This window comes from Drosophila gunungcola, chromosome 3R, assembly GCF_025200985.1.
Source record: "Drosophila gunungcola strain Sukarami chromosome 3R, Dgunungcola_SK_2, whole genome shotgun sequence".
Classification (NCBI taxonomy): domain Eukaryota; kingdom Metazoa; phylum Arthropoda; class Insecta; order Diptera; family Drosophilidae; genus Drosophila; species Drosophila gunungcola.
The window spans coordinates 13436381-13450533 of record NC_069139.1 but is presented as its reverse complement, the minus strand read 5'-3'; the positions used below and the strand labels follow the sequence as shown (position 1 = coordinate 13450533).

General features: G+C 41.5%; 1 protein-coding gene across 3 annotated transcripts; it reads right to left on the bottom strand.

The window, feature by feature from the left end:
- Positions 1-583: 583 nt before the first annotated feature.
- LOC128254768 (transcription factor cwo) lies at positions 584-12716 on the bottom strand. Of its 3 annotated transcripts, none has more exons than XM_052984082.1 (4): positions 12338-12716; positions 4840-4963; positions 4018-4339; positions 584-3822 (listed from the first exon to the last, which is right to left on the bottom strand). In XM_052984082.1, the coding sequence occupies exons 1-4, from the start codon at positions 12394-12396 to the stop codon at positions 2216-2218; spliced, it is 2112 nt and encodes a 703-aa protein (XP_052840042.1). In that variant the 5' UTR covers positions 12397-12716; the 3' UTR covers positions 584-2215. The 3 variants fall into 3 exon arrangements, with proteins under 3 accessions (XP_052840042.1, XP_052840026.1, XP_052840034.1); XM_052984066.1 differs by having other exon boundaries at positions 4840-5372; positions 12338-12475; XM_052984074.1 differs by lacking the exon at positions 4840-4963 and having other exon boundaries at positions 12338-12476.
- Positions 12717-14153: the final 1437 nt, after the last annotated feature.

The following is a 14153-nucleotide window of genomic DNA, read 5'->3' as shown; positions in this document are numbered from 1 at the left end:
GGGAAGGAAGGAAAACTATATAGTGGATATTTCATACTATATTTTGCAACGAAACTCACCGTCTCCGTATCGATTTGAGCATTTCCTAATTGCAGAATGTGGCCATAAGCACTATCATCCCCTGACTGCAGTTTTGATGTCGTTTAGCACGATCAATGGGTTGAGAATTTTCTCCCTCTCGCATACAAAGGCAATGATTTCCAGAAACCAACTTCCGCCCATTATGATAAACAGGCGGAGATAAACGCGATAAGTGAAAGCAAGGCAATAATTACGTTTTATCAGAGGAATAATATTTGTTTGTACTTGGCTTGGTTCCTTGACTTCCTTTGCTGCTCGCATTTGTTTAGCACTTGTACGATGCTAAAATGATGGGGACATAAATATGTTGTGATGGAGGCAGCAAATTACGATTATAAAAAAATACGTTAATGTGAATGTATTCTTATTTCACAGGTAAAATTATCAGGTTGAAGCCTTGTGTCATAGTATTAAAATCATTGCCTCTATTGCGTTTTGTAATAATATTCAAATAACAAATTTCTTACAATCTTGCATTTATGTCCACGAAAAAAAGATGAGATTTCATTTTGAAGTTTTTATTACATCTGTATACATTTATAAAATATATTAAACAGTAACGTAGTTTTATATTAACAGTACCGTACAGTAAAAGTAAACGTACACATTAATAAGAGTCATAAAACATTAATAATCTTTGTGCTATCAACTTTCAGTTTAGCTGCAACGAAGCTTAGCTTACAAAACAGAATCATTTCCGAAGTTCCTCTAAAAATATCGGGATGCTCAAATTGGAAACAGGTAAACAAATCTTGACTTTGCATTTAATTTGTTGAATAAAGAAAACACAAAGAAACAACCAACTTAGGTGTTATACAGTAGTAATAGTAGTATTAATAATAATAATGATAACTAAAATAAAACCGCATTTCGAGAATGAAACATGGCGAATTTCTTGATTATAAAAGTTTTTGGATTTTTTCAAATGTTTTGTTTTTTTTTACGTGTTAACCAACCAACTTAACATAATTTGTCACTAAAATACAAAACTTAAACAAAGGACAATTTGCTTGCTAATAGTATTTACACATAGAATATATAATTTTTTGATTTGTTTTTTTTTCTTATTTTGTTTTTACGTCTTCGTTCAAGTTCTTTGACTAGTGGTTTACTAAATATATGTGTTTATCAATAAATCTTTTTTGTATAGATTACTTTTTGTATGTTTGACGGGAGTCACTTGGCTATCTGACTACCTGATTTGAAACCACAACACTTATTTAAATTGCAAAAAACGTTAAACCTCTAAAAAATACATTTAATTCACATTTAGTTTTGTTTTAAAATCCATTAGATTTTTTACGTGGGACTGGCTCTTGGCATCATAAACATTCTATTAATCTGCACACAACATATATGCTTTTCTATAGTTCTTTAATGCATGGCGCTATAATAGACATTTATGCTTTGTTCAAAATAGTTAACAACTATCTACTCTAATTGTTTTCCCCTCTTCATTTACCAATTGGAAAACATTTCTTTATTAGGTGACCAACCTTTAAGGCTGCTCCTGGATACATCTGTATTTCAAACAAATCCAAATTCAATAGAATGGTTATTTCTGAAATCTCTAGATAATTAATATTTTTTGGTTGGCTACAAGTGGGCAATACAACATTGGGCAAAACTGTACAGTGTATTCAGATCAATTTGTTTTTTTTTTTTAAATTAGCACTGACCTGTTTTTATCAAGGAACAAAAATGTACACTATATAATCCGACAATGCTTACAATGATGCTTACAAATCTGATTTGAATACAAAATCTATACAGTACTGAAATATACATTATTTAAATAAGATTCTCCTGGCAAGTAGAATTGTCTATCTTTCACAATCTGGATGGTTATACAAAATTTGATAATTTCACTGCAAATTGTAGGCACAATAAAGAAATTAAATACATGTATTGTAGTTGTGGTATTAAAGTCCCCAGAGATTTCAGAAGCACCCCAATGAATTCGCTTTGTCCTTCTCCCCTTCCGTAATCTTTTTTGTTTTTTGTATGCATGTATACTTGGGCGCAGATGTCGCTTAGTGTGTTTGTTTTGAGATTAATCATTTGATGATTATTCACAGAAGTACTGAGGTAGAGTTGTTCCATCTGTCGACCCGTCGCCAGTTTTTTCTTGGTTCTACCAACTCTGGTTCATGGCCTGCTCCAGTTTGGCCTTGGCCACCGCCGCAGCGGCCACAGCGGCTGCCTGGGCCGCCGCCGAGTTTGTGGACAGGGGCAGTCCCGATCCGACGGCCACAACCGCCTGCTGCTGTTGTTGTTGTTGTTGTTGCTTGCCAACGGCCACGGCGGCGGCTGCAGCGGCGGCCAAAAACGATGCCGACGGCGAAGTGGGCATAAAGTTCACATTGATGTTGATGGGATGCACCACGGGCATGCTGGTGTAGCTCTTTTCCAGCAGATCCATCCCATTGAGGAAGGGCACCAAGGCGTTGTAGTCCACGTTTAGGGGCACGTAGTAGTTGCCCTGGCCGTGGAGCGCGAATATGGGGACGGTGAAGGAGTGCCTCGGTGGCAGTGGAGCGGTGGTGCTGCTGGGAGTACTCAACTGGCCACCGGCAGCTGCCGCCGCACTCAGTTTGGCCAACAGCGGACTGGAGTTGGAGTTGCCGCTGTGCAGCTCCGCCTTGATGTCCTTGATGTCGCTAAAATTGAACGAGGGAGAGGGTTTGTCCGGCCGATTGGAGGGATTGGCAGCCCCGCTGCCCGTTTCCGTGTGAACCTCCAGCGGTATCTCCCCGTTGGCCGCCGCCTCGGCCAGCTTCCGCTTTTTGGCCATGATCGGGGCTATTTCCGGTTCCGTGCCATCCTTCGAGTGCTCCGACAAGGCCTGCAAGTGGGAGTGATCGCTCTGCAGATGGGCTGCCACTGGACAGTGCTCGCTGCTCGTCTCCTCGTCGTGGAGCTCGTGGACAAAGCGCTCCTTGATGTGGTTCTTGTACTTGTAGTTGTTGTTGTGCTCCACCTCGTGCGAGGACTCCGAGTAGTTGCGCATCCTCACGGACATCAGGCTGTCCTGCGTGTGATGGCTGTGGGCCAGATGGGGATGCTGCTGCAGGAGCAGATCCCTGGGCGGTGGCGAGTGCATGTTGGAGGTGTCGGTGTGGAGGATCGGCTCCCTGGACGACTCAAAGTCGTGGTGACTGCTGTCCGTGTGATGGAGATGGTGATGCGGGGCCGTGGACGTTATTACTGGCGCCTGATGCGGCTGCTGGTGGGCGGCCAGTGGTGTGATCTTGGGGGCACAGGCTCCTCCAACAGGTGGACAAGTGGTGGAGCTAGCTGCGTTGCTGCTGTTACTGCCGCTGCTGTTGCTATTTCCCCCGGCCGCCGCTGCTGCTGCTCCATTGGCCGTGGAATTGCTGGGCACATTGTCACCGGCTGGCGCTGCACCTACATTGCCGCCACCGTTGGTCAAAGGGACCTTGGAGTCCAGTCCAGCGCTGGACCCCGGCGAACTGCCATTGGCCACTGCAACCGCTGCCGCCGCTGCTGCTGCTGCCACTGCCGCCGCCTGCTGACTCCGCTGCAGCTGGTTGAGATGGTTCCGGAAACTCAAGTCCTTGACATCGTTGTGGTCCTGACTGTGCTCCACATCTGACGCCGAGGTGGCCAGCATGTCGCGCAGGTGGCACAGAGGTGGGTGGTACGCCTGGTGGGGACTGCCGCTGGAGGCGCTCACATTATCCGGCATGTGGCAGCTGCGCGTCGACTTGTAACAGTCAGCTGGGGGGGATTTAAAACTAGTTAGTAAGGATCTGGATATCACTGGTATTACAGAATTGAATAGTTCGATTTTGGAGTATTTTTAAAATAGCAGTTATGAAAGTAAAGAATATTAAATTTTTAATATAAATATTGGTTGAATTGACAATGTAAAATACAAAAATCGATCTACCCATGATAAATTTATAAACTCACTCTTGAACATCTCGTCGATGTGCTCCTGCAGACGACCCAACAGTCGGTGGCAGAAGTCCTGCATGTGGACGTCGTACAGGAACTTGGCCGCCTCCTTCATGCAGTCCATGTAGCCACTCCGGTAGTCGCTCTCCTTCTGCTGGCACTCGCTCTGCAGGTGCTTCAGGTGCCGGATGGCCATTTCGATGATCTCGGTCTTTTCGATCCGGCCACGCCCCTTGCGCTGGTACTGCGGCGGAATGAGGCGGGATAGATCCGCCAGGCAGGAGTTCATGCGATCTCGTCTCCGCTTCTCAATAATTCGATGGGATAGCGGATCTTGCTGTGGGCAGAGGTAGTAAAGATTGTCTGGTTAATCGCTTGAAAATTAGCTTTTCTGAGGACCCATTTCGGGCTTAGATAGTGGGCTTTTAATAAGACCCTTAGCTTAAGTAATGATTTTTATTCTGAGAGGCGTTTTCTTTTGCTATTTTGTTTCATTTTATTTTCACTGACTTAGGTAATCATTTTTTGTTCGCTTTATTATTCTTTCATCAACTTTTTCTTTTTGCTAACAATAAAAAAAGGGTCAAAAGTGGCGGCTGTGTCGATGGCGGCGGCGTCATGGCTCAAGGTCATTGCTCGTGTGTGTGGGTGGTAGTGGTTGGTGGTGGGTGAGAGTGTGTGATAGCTAGTGGGCTTGGTCATCATCCGGGCGCTGCTCTAATGCTCTTTTGATCCTTTGATCTTGTCACAGTCGTTTGGTTTTCGATTTATTTTCAATTGATTCGGAATTCGGAAATGATCGCGAGTTTTGGGTCGCTCTAAAATTGTAATATTTACCCTCGATGTCTTATTACGTCTTCCGGTGGCATATTCAGCATCGTCCTCGCTGTATGCCGTGGCTGATGTTGAAAAATTTAAGCTAGATTCTGTGCAATAAGGAAAACTGGAGACAGCTGCTTCGCTATAATTCGTTTCGATATGCAAAAAGAAGTGGGAAGGATAAAGAAACACAGGTAAGTCCAAATCTTGTTCAAAAATGTTTTATATTATTTGGTTTTGTTTTATATTTTTTTTCATTCAAATTTTTGTTCGTTTTAGTAATGCATTTATTAGGCGCATAGCTTAGCCTGACTTAGAAGTAGTAACTTAAAGGCTAGTTAGTCTATGATTAATAGGTAAATGCGTTTCGCTTTTTGTTTGTTTTCATTTATTATCGATATCAAAATAAATTATGGCTGCAAAAGAACAGAGAGAACATAGGATTAAATGTTGTCGGTTCGACTCGAAATCGCTTTGGATCAGCAAAATCAATCGGTGTGTCTCAATGAGCTCTCCATCAGTAAGCTGGACTTTGGGCTGAGGTCGCTTGGCTAAAATCAAACGAGCGGTTTGTTTGGTTTGTGTTGTAGTAAAAGGGGTGCAAATGCCTTAAAGTACAATTATCATACGATACGTAGTGGTACATATCCGGAGTGGATGCTCAAGTCCAGGCAGGAGGTTCCTTCCTCACAGTTAAACACACACATTTATGGGACAAAGTGCCAGGATCGAGAGTGATAAATCAAATATTATTCATAACCATTTGCTTTTTAATTAATTTTCAGAATTTATCCCACCAGATGCCCGAATGGGGACCACACGTTTTTCATATATACACTCCATATATCAGGCCAGCTAATTTTAGACTCTACACGTTTTTATTGCCATGAGCCAAAAAAAAAAAAAATAATAAAAAGCTGAGCAAATCTTGAACATATTTTGTAAATCAACCAAGCTCCCAACAAAAACTGTTGCCAAGCGCCGCAGAGAACATTTTAAGAGAAGTCCCACACAGTCCTTCATTTTACAGACCCATTGAATGCCAATTTCTCGAAGCAAAACCAAAACAAACACATCATAAGCATCGACCAGAAAGCGCTAGAAAACCAAAATAAATAAAAGTGCCCGCAAGAGCGAAATAATAATAAGTGTCATGGCTCTGGGCGATAAGCGGGCGACAACAAACAAACGCAAATCGTATACTATATATGCCTGATTTATCCATCTAGTATATGGTGAGAGATACCAGAACGCACCAGTCCCTGGCGCCTAGAACTTGTTTATCCGACTGGCCCCTTCCCCCAAAAAGGCGCCAGCAACTTGTTTTCATCTCGGCGTTTAGCACAATTTGCTGAATTCGATTTGTAAACCGTGGCCAATTATCGAGCCACCAGTGCACACTGCGTATGAGTAATGCAAATAAAGTGATTTGGACAGGGCGTGGCATCGCCTTGGATTGCAGGTTGACTGCACTCAGGTCAGTATTTACCTATAATCCATGAATCAAGGCACTTATTAAGGGGTAAAATATTGGTAACAGAAAATTAAGTAAAGTTTTACAGTCGACAGCTATCTTAATCACAATAAAATTATTTGAAATTAAAAATCATTTATAATTTTGATATTTCTTTTGATATTTCTTAAGTTCAATATTTCTCGAGATATTTAGTAATTCATAATATATTTATAATCTTAAATAAATTTACACCGATGACAAAGTTTCTCAGAATGTTTGCCATCATTCGTGTTTAATTTTGGGGGCTGCGCCATCGAACAACGTTCAAACAATCCCGTGAACAGGGCGTGTACTCAGTGGCGTACTTTTTCATTATTGGCCAAAGAGCAGAAAAGGAGAACGTCAGCGAGAATCACTCGCTTGATTCATGAGAACCATGGCGAAGACCCCAACAAGTTGGCAAAATGCCGCCCGTTGAGATGGCGCTGGCCCACCGAAATGTCTTACGTTTGTTTACGTTTTCGTGCAGTTTTTGTTGTCGCACTATTAAGTAATTGGCACAAAAATACGAGGGTGAGCTCTACAGGTAGTCCGCGACCCTGCCATGACGACAGTTCCGCCGATCAGTCGCCCATAGGTTGCCAAAGGCATGGACAGCATGCCCGATCCGGATCCTCCTGTTATATAGGGCAGCACTTCTGACACGTTTGCCAACGCATGAGTCGGTGATAATTACCCCCATGTGTCGGCGTAGTAAAGTATAATAGAATTTGCGCACGCTCGCCCAATATTGTTGAACTCGGCCAGTGATATTACTGTTTGTGTCTAACCATTTCCTGTACTTATCAGGGGTAATTAAACCCTCTAGATTAGATTGCACGCTACACGTGATGGTCTTTCTATTATATTTTTCTGTTTTTCTGTCATTTTGTTGGTAATTTTTGTGCCCATAAATATTTTAGCTTGCTCATACAAGCCAAATACAACTTGTTATTTTCGGTTTAGTCTAGAAATACAGTCCTAGAAATAACTTAACTTTAACGAAGAAATAAGTAATGATTAGATTATGATCTACAAACATCTGTAATAATGTTATTCAGCAATATCTTAGTTTCATTCACTGTTGAGTCATTCAACGGTGTTAGTGATTCATAAAACTTTTGCCGACGCTAAGAGCATAACAATGCCTATGTCGTGTCCAAATATACAGAGAAAAAAACATATTTCAAACTTGATCTAACTTCAATGATTAAGACTTACAAAATAAGGAATTTTTTTTAACTACATTTCTTTATGTTGGAACCACATCAAAGTATGTGGAAAATATATTTTTAAATATACAAATATTAAAATGGAATATTCGATCCGTCATTTTAAATTATTCAATTTTATGCCACCAAAAAGATTATATTGAAAAATAAATCACCTATTAATGACATTTGTCCCTGTGTATTAATTTACACAACTCACATGTTTACGGTGGACAATCGAGACGTTCAATGCCAACAATTTCCGCCGCCGATCTGTGTCACAAAAATTTCCATATCGACATTGGGCAATGGAAATGCGCTGCCGCTGCCTCGAATTGTGCAATCTCCGGGGGCGAGAATGGAAAACAACCAAAACAATAAACGGCATACGATGACGTCGAGCTTGAGGAGAGAAAAATAAATCAAGCCAAATAGAAGAGTCTCACTGTCTAATGAACAAAAGTGGGAGGGGCTGGACTGGTCCGGTTTTCGCCTGATCGACGACCTTGAATTCGTCGGTCGGCTGATAAGGTATATCATGAACACAGTCGGCTAGATTAACATCAATTTCGCTGAAAGTGCAACGAAGCATCTACTGCCCAGGTGAGCGATACGATCACGTGAGATCCGCGAACTGGAACTGCCTCATAAATAATCAGAAACGAAAACTACGACTAACCGGGCACGTGATATAATTGTTTTTGGCCAAAGTGCAAAGACCAGAAAAAGTTGCTGCACAAGCGGAATTCGATTCGCAACAATTTCGCAGTTCAGCCATTACCAATACACAAACGTGTACACGTGCCGGATGGATTGCTTGGCAACAGTTTTGGGTTTGGTTTTTGGGATTGGGTTTGCAAATGGAATCGAAATCGAGGGCAACAATCCCCGGCAAATTGCTCTCTGGCGTGCTGTCTAGGCGAAAAACAATTCAATGCGATAATAAACAGACACACAGATACATCTCACAAAGATACAGATACACAACACACAAAGATACAGTATACAAACAAATAAGTAGATACAAACACAGGGAGCCATGCGAGGCCAATTGGAGGCGGCTGCCGTTGGCTTATTACGCATGCTGGTGCTTCCACAAATTTTCAAGAAACGCTGAAAAAGTGCAAATGGAAATCTCGTATCGCAGCTCATGTGCGAATCGAGCTGGTGATGAGATAAAGCTGTCTTTGTTCCAAGGAAAGTGAATCACAAGCAGAGCTGATTTATGAAATCCTCGTATAAGTTTGTCAATTCAGGGCAGGGTTGGTAAAGATGGCAATGTGTGCCATAGATAGCCAAGTTAGTAACAAAACTGTTTCAATAGAATCTGGCAATTTAGTTACTTTGTTGTAATATTCACTTAAAAGTAAGTATTTTCCGAACTTTGAACTGTAATTTATATTAAGCTATTCAGTTTTTCAACAATTCAGTTTTTCCCAAACTATTAAATGCTAATTTTAGCTTATTATTGTTTGAATGTTACTAAGAGATGACGAGAACTAACACAAATAAAACTTGTTTTATTTGTATGGTCCCAGATTAAAATTAGCAAATGGTTATTACAAATTTCCCCACGTACGCTCCAAATTCCAACGCTAATCAGGCATCCAAGATCTGCAACTATTTTCATATCCCCCTCCTGCCTATTTTCCATCCCCATCCGCATTCCCCAACAGAATTGAATGACCGCACTCGCCATAACTGGGTCAAAAGACACTCAAATCCATCTATTTAAATCGTTTAGCGGCAATCAAATGCAGTGGTCATGAGTCAGCGGACCCAAAAAAAAAATCATCGAGCGCAGTGCATTAATCACGGCAGCCACGAAAATCCACCACATACCGTACATATACTATGTGAATTTCACAATATCTGCGGCACGTTTGCCGCCCGTGAGTTGAAGAGGGGTTATGGGGGGTTACCAGGGGGCCTATTGATGGGTTTATAGGGGGTCAGCCAGCATGGAACGTGAACGTCTACGTGCCCACCTCTCAAATGCCAATGGACGACGAACTGAGCGGACGATGACGATGATGATAAGACCGGCGGCGGAACGAAACGGATCGTTGCGGATCGGATCGGATCGAGATCGGGAGGATTGCTAACGATTTCGACGCAGGCGGATATATATCTGTACATATAATTTATAACACTCCGGTCGGCTATTTATATCGGGCTGCATATGCGTTTGTTATTTGTTTTGGTGATAAACACGATCGAAAGAGTGAATAAATTAAAAACAACTGTGTTCATATGGGATTTTCACCGTTAATTAGTAAATGTGTTGTTTTATACAATACATTTTATTTAATTTTAAACGAAAAATATAAACACATCACATTTTTTAAAACAACAATTATTAGAGTTATGAATGATATGCCATAATTGAAAATTCCCGTTTAAATCATCTTGGCGTTTTAGCTATTGATTCAGCATGTCATGAGAGTAGTATAAAATGACTTTAAATTTATTAAGAGAGAAACAAAAAAAAATAAAAGTAGCTAAGGCATTTTTTTACTTTGTTGTTTTTGAACCAATTCCGAAGACAATCCTTGAAGTTTTTTTTGACGTGTTGTCTTGCTGAACATCTGTGAGTTGTTTAGCCTACAGGAAATCCATTTCGGTTTCGTGTAACACAGACGTAGCCAGCAAACAAACACACTTTTTCAGAGATCTCATGCTGCTCCAGGTGAAGTTTCCATTGGGCTTTGAGCTGTAAATATCACTAATCACTGGGTCATGGTCTTCAGATCGATAGCGTCGTTGTCAAGATCCCGAAATCGAAAACAACGAGAGACAGCTGAGTATTAAATGGGGTTGTGGGTGTATTTTGTTTTCTCGTGGGGATTTAGCAACTGTCTCGTCGTGCAACAAACCCGAGATCTCACTGACGCTTGACAACTCTGGACACTTGATAGATACACATGTGCTTATAGATAGATACTTTTGGAGGGGCGATTGTGCGTCACGCCCGTTTCGCTTTTTATCGCGTGTTTGCTTATCTCTATTTGTATTTTCTCTCTGCTATTTTTCGCTTTTATGACTGACTTTGGTGTTGATTAAGATGGCAGCGCGTATTGCAAATTATAAACACTTCAGCCGCGACGAAGACGAAGACGCGTGTTTACCCCAAATGACATTTGATAAGCAGTCCACCGCAGGGGAAAACCGAAATTATTATATTTATTTTGGTTATTTTGTCAGCCGTGATCATGCGTGCTAAGATTAAAATGATATGCTTAACCAGTTCGGGTCATTAATGTTATTTTTCAGTTAATTAACTCGACCAGACGTATAATTAGGCGGCACACGTGACGTATACGTAATAATATCTATTCATACGCCATGAATAACTTTCCCCCCAAAACGAAAAGCCAAAATCGAAACGAAACCCAAAAATGAACTGGAAAAAACCCGAAAACGTAACGAAAACAAAACCTAAGGCCAATCAAATTGGGACCTGCATATTTGATGAGCGGTTCATTCGATTAGCCCTTGTGTATTTATAGAAGAAAATGTTCCCAAGAGAGCCAGTGGTCACTGAATACCAAAATATATAAATATAAAGCTCAATCAAAAAAACAGCCTCAGAACCAACGGAAACATGACCCAAACACAAAACTTATTGACCTTCAAAAGGACACAGGGCACCCAAAGCAACACAAGCACGTGAAAAGCACCCCATTCCACCCTCTTGATGGCCAATCAGTGGAGTAGCTTGGGGGATAGTCTCATGCTGTTGTTAACTGATATTTATAGCCACGTTTTGGCCGTTGACATTTAGCAGACAGGCGTAAAGCCCTCATCGCGTATAATATTATTTGAAGCTCTGGCCACACCACTCCGCTTAGATCATTTATCCCCGCTTTGACCACATCAACGCACATTTTCATCGATTCCACTCGGACACGTTTAAACAAAATTCAAGTTCAAAAATACAAAGTCGATGGAAAGGGGGAGAGACTCACAGGGAAAATCAACGAAACATCACGTTTGGCGAGTCGTGCGTTGGATTTTGTTTTGTGTTTTGGCTTTTGGCAAACACGAAACAAATAAAGATGAAATAAAGCAAAACTAAAGCACCCATCTCGGCCAAGAATAGCCCGGCGACAGAGTCTGCCCACGTTTTCTTCGCCCGATTTTCGCGTTTGTTTTGCAAATGCAAATTGCTTTCTAGCTCGGTGGCTAAAAATAAGCGGCCCACACAACACGCACACACACACTCGGTCCAAAAGAGATCCAAATAGTCCACACCCGATCCTGACATGCAAAAGAAGTAATAGAAAAGGCGTAGACTTAGGCTTAACTACTAAATGCGAGTCTAAGATACACTAAATTTATTTACAGAGAAAAAATATCAAAACATCTATTGCTTTTAATTAATTTAGTTTTATTCAGGCTCTATAAATCGCCAAAAAAATTGATAGCACATCCATATAAAGAAAAATTGGAGAATATGTAATACTGTACAGAAACTAATGAATTTAATATCGAGAAAACACATACGTATTTATTATTCTATTTAATCAGTAACTACAACAGACTTGTAAGAATTGTTTGACAAAAATACAAAAGTTTTAGCTAATTAAAACACCCGGTCTTGATACTTGATTGGAATTTGATTAATTGATATTTATAGGTCGGAAGTTTCTCAAACTCGTTAACTACCTCATTAGCGTTACAATTTTGTTATTTTTTCTCTGTGTACTTAAGCCTAACGCGCGCAGGTGAAAGTGAGTGTTTCGGTTTAGTCTTCGTTTTGGATTTTGACTGGCAGCGGGATCTGGGGATCTGTGCTGAATATACCTACCTCTCATACTTAACCGGATGCGCGGCGTGTCCGTTCGACTCGTTCCAATAGGGCTCCATGGTGACGGGGCTCCTGCTCCTCGATCCGCTCCCCGAACCGCTCCGGACTCCTACTCCTCCTGTTTCGCACCCGAATCCGCTCCTGGGCAATATGAGTGTTTTGTGGTGTGACTGCTGCGACTGCTGCTGCTGCTGCGTCGAAGTGGTTTGCTGCAGTTGCGGTGGAATGGTGGAAGTGCTCCTTCTTACGTCAATGCAGAAATAATTGTGAGATAAATGCCGGGGCGAATTTCTGGTCGAGCAAACAGGTTGTCGAGTCGGCGAGACGGCGAATTCACTGCGCGGCGACTTCACTTTTCTCTTCCAAACTGAGATGTTTTTTTTTTATGTACGTCCCGGATTTGTTTCGAAAATTTAGAATGGCATTACACAGAGCGGGGTGTTTATTTATGTTGGAACGAGTGTAAAATGCTGATAAGTGTCTACCGCCTGTTTACTCTTTTCCGCTTATCACTGGGTGCGTTTGTTTGTATGGGTGCGATAACGATAGCGATAACACGTTTATTTCTCTTCCAGTTTTTTGTACATCTATTTTCGGAGCTTCAATTAAAGTGCACTTGTTGGAGCATCTCTCTCTCTCTCTCTTTTGCGGGATCCACAAAAACAAAGAACAACAAATAATGTAGAAAAACGTGATTACGCTGGCAGTTTTTTTGTTTACACGTTTTAAGCTTTTAGGAATTTTATGCACACACTGTTATTTGTTTTATTAATATACACACTGCCGCTAAAACAATAACTTCCTTTCGTTTCACAGTGGAATTTTACCAGCCGTCTATATACACACACACAGATCCATATAACCGAGCGAGCAAAGTGCGTGCGTGTTTTACTATTAAGCACGTATATATGTATTTATATATCAATTTTGTTGTTGCCCCTCCAGCTAATTTTGCTGTTTTTTATTTGCTCTCTTACTCTTTTTTGGTTTATTTCTTTTATTTAATTTTTGCACTGTCACCCGCACCGCGGATACTTTCCAAACGTCTGCTCGCGGCCAGAGACAAAATCGAAATGAATGAATAAAACTCGCAGGGCGGCACGAGACCCCAAAAAAGAGACGAGAGAGCGGAGCGCCAACACCAAATTAGTGACGTGCCTGCGGTGGAGAGCGCCGTAGAGAGCAACATGTGTTGGCGAGGGAGAGCCTTATCTCGTTATTTCTATTTCGTGCACGGCGAACGTGATTGCCACAGTGGGATTGAGTCCGGAGTTTTACGGCTACAATTTCCGATGGGAAAATTGACCAGGGGATTTCCCAAACAGATATCCCATTTTCCGAGTTTGCGTTATTTAGAAATGAAGAACTCTGTTGAAACATATATCCAGTATATCTTAAAATGACTATGGGAGGGCCAGGCAGTCTCGGACGTGGTCGAAGTTCACAAGGTCATTAAAAGCAATGATGCGATCTTAAGGGACTTCCAGCTTAGTAAATCCTTAGAGTTAGGGTTATGAGATACTGAGGAGAACCCTCATCCGACTTTTATATATTACAGTTTTGGGCAGCTAAAGATCTCAGCGAGCGATCTTACCAATTTTCCGGTGTTTCCCCCTTTTCTAATTTTCGTAAAAAATGGTCAACATTAATACCACTGTTTTAAGACCAAGCTACCGATTTTTAATTTCTTAGTTTTCTGTAAAACCACCCGCTCCACTGTGCCGACATTTGGGGGCTTGATGACTAGACAACACGAACACGCACTACAGTCGGACACTCACGGCACTTACACAACCAAGAGCTATATTATTGTTGT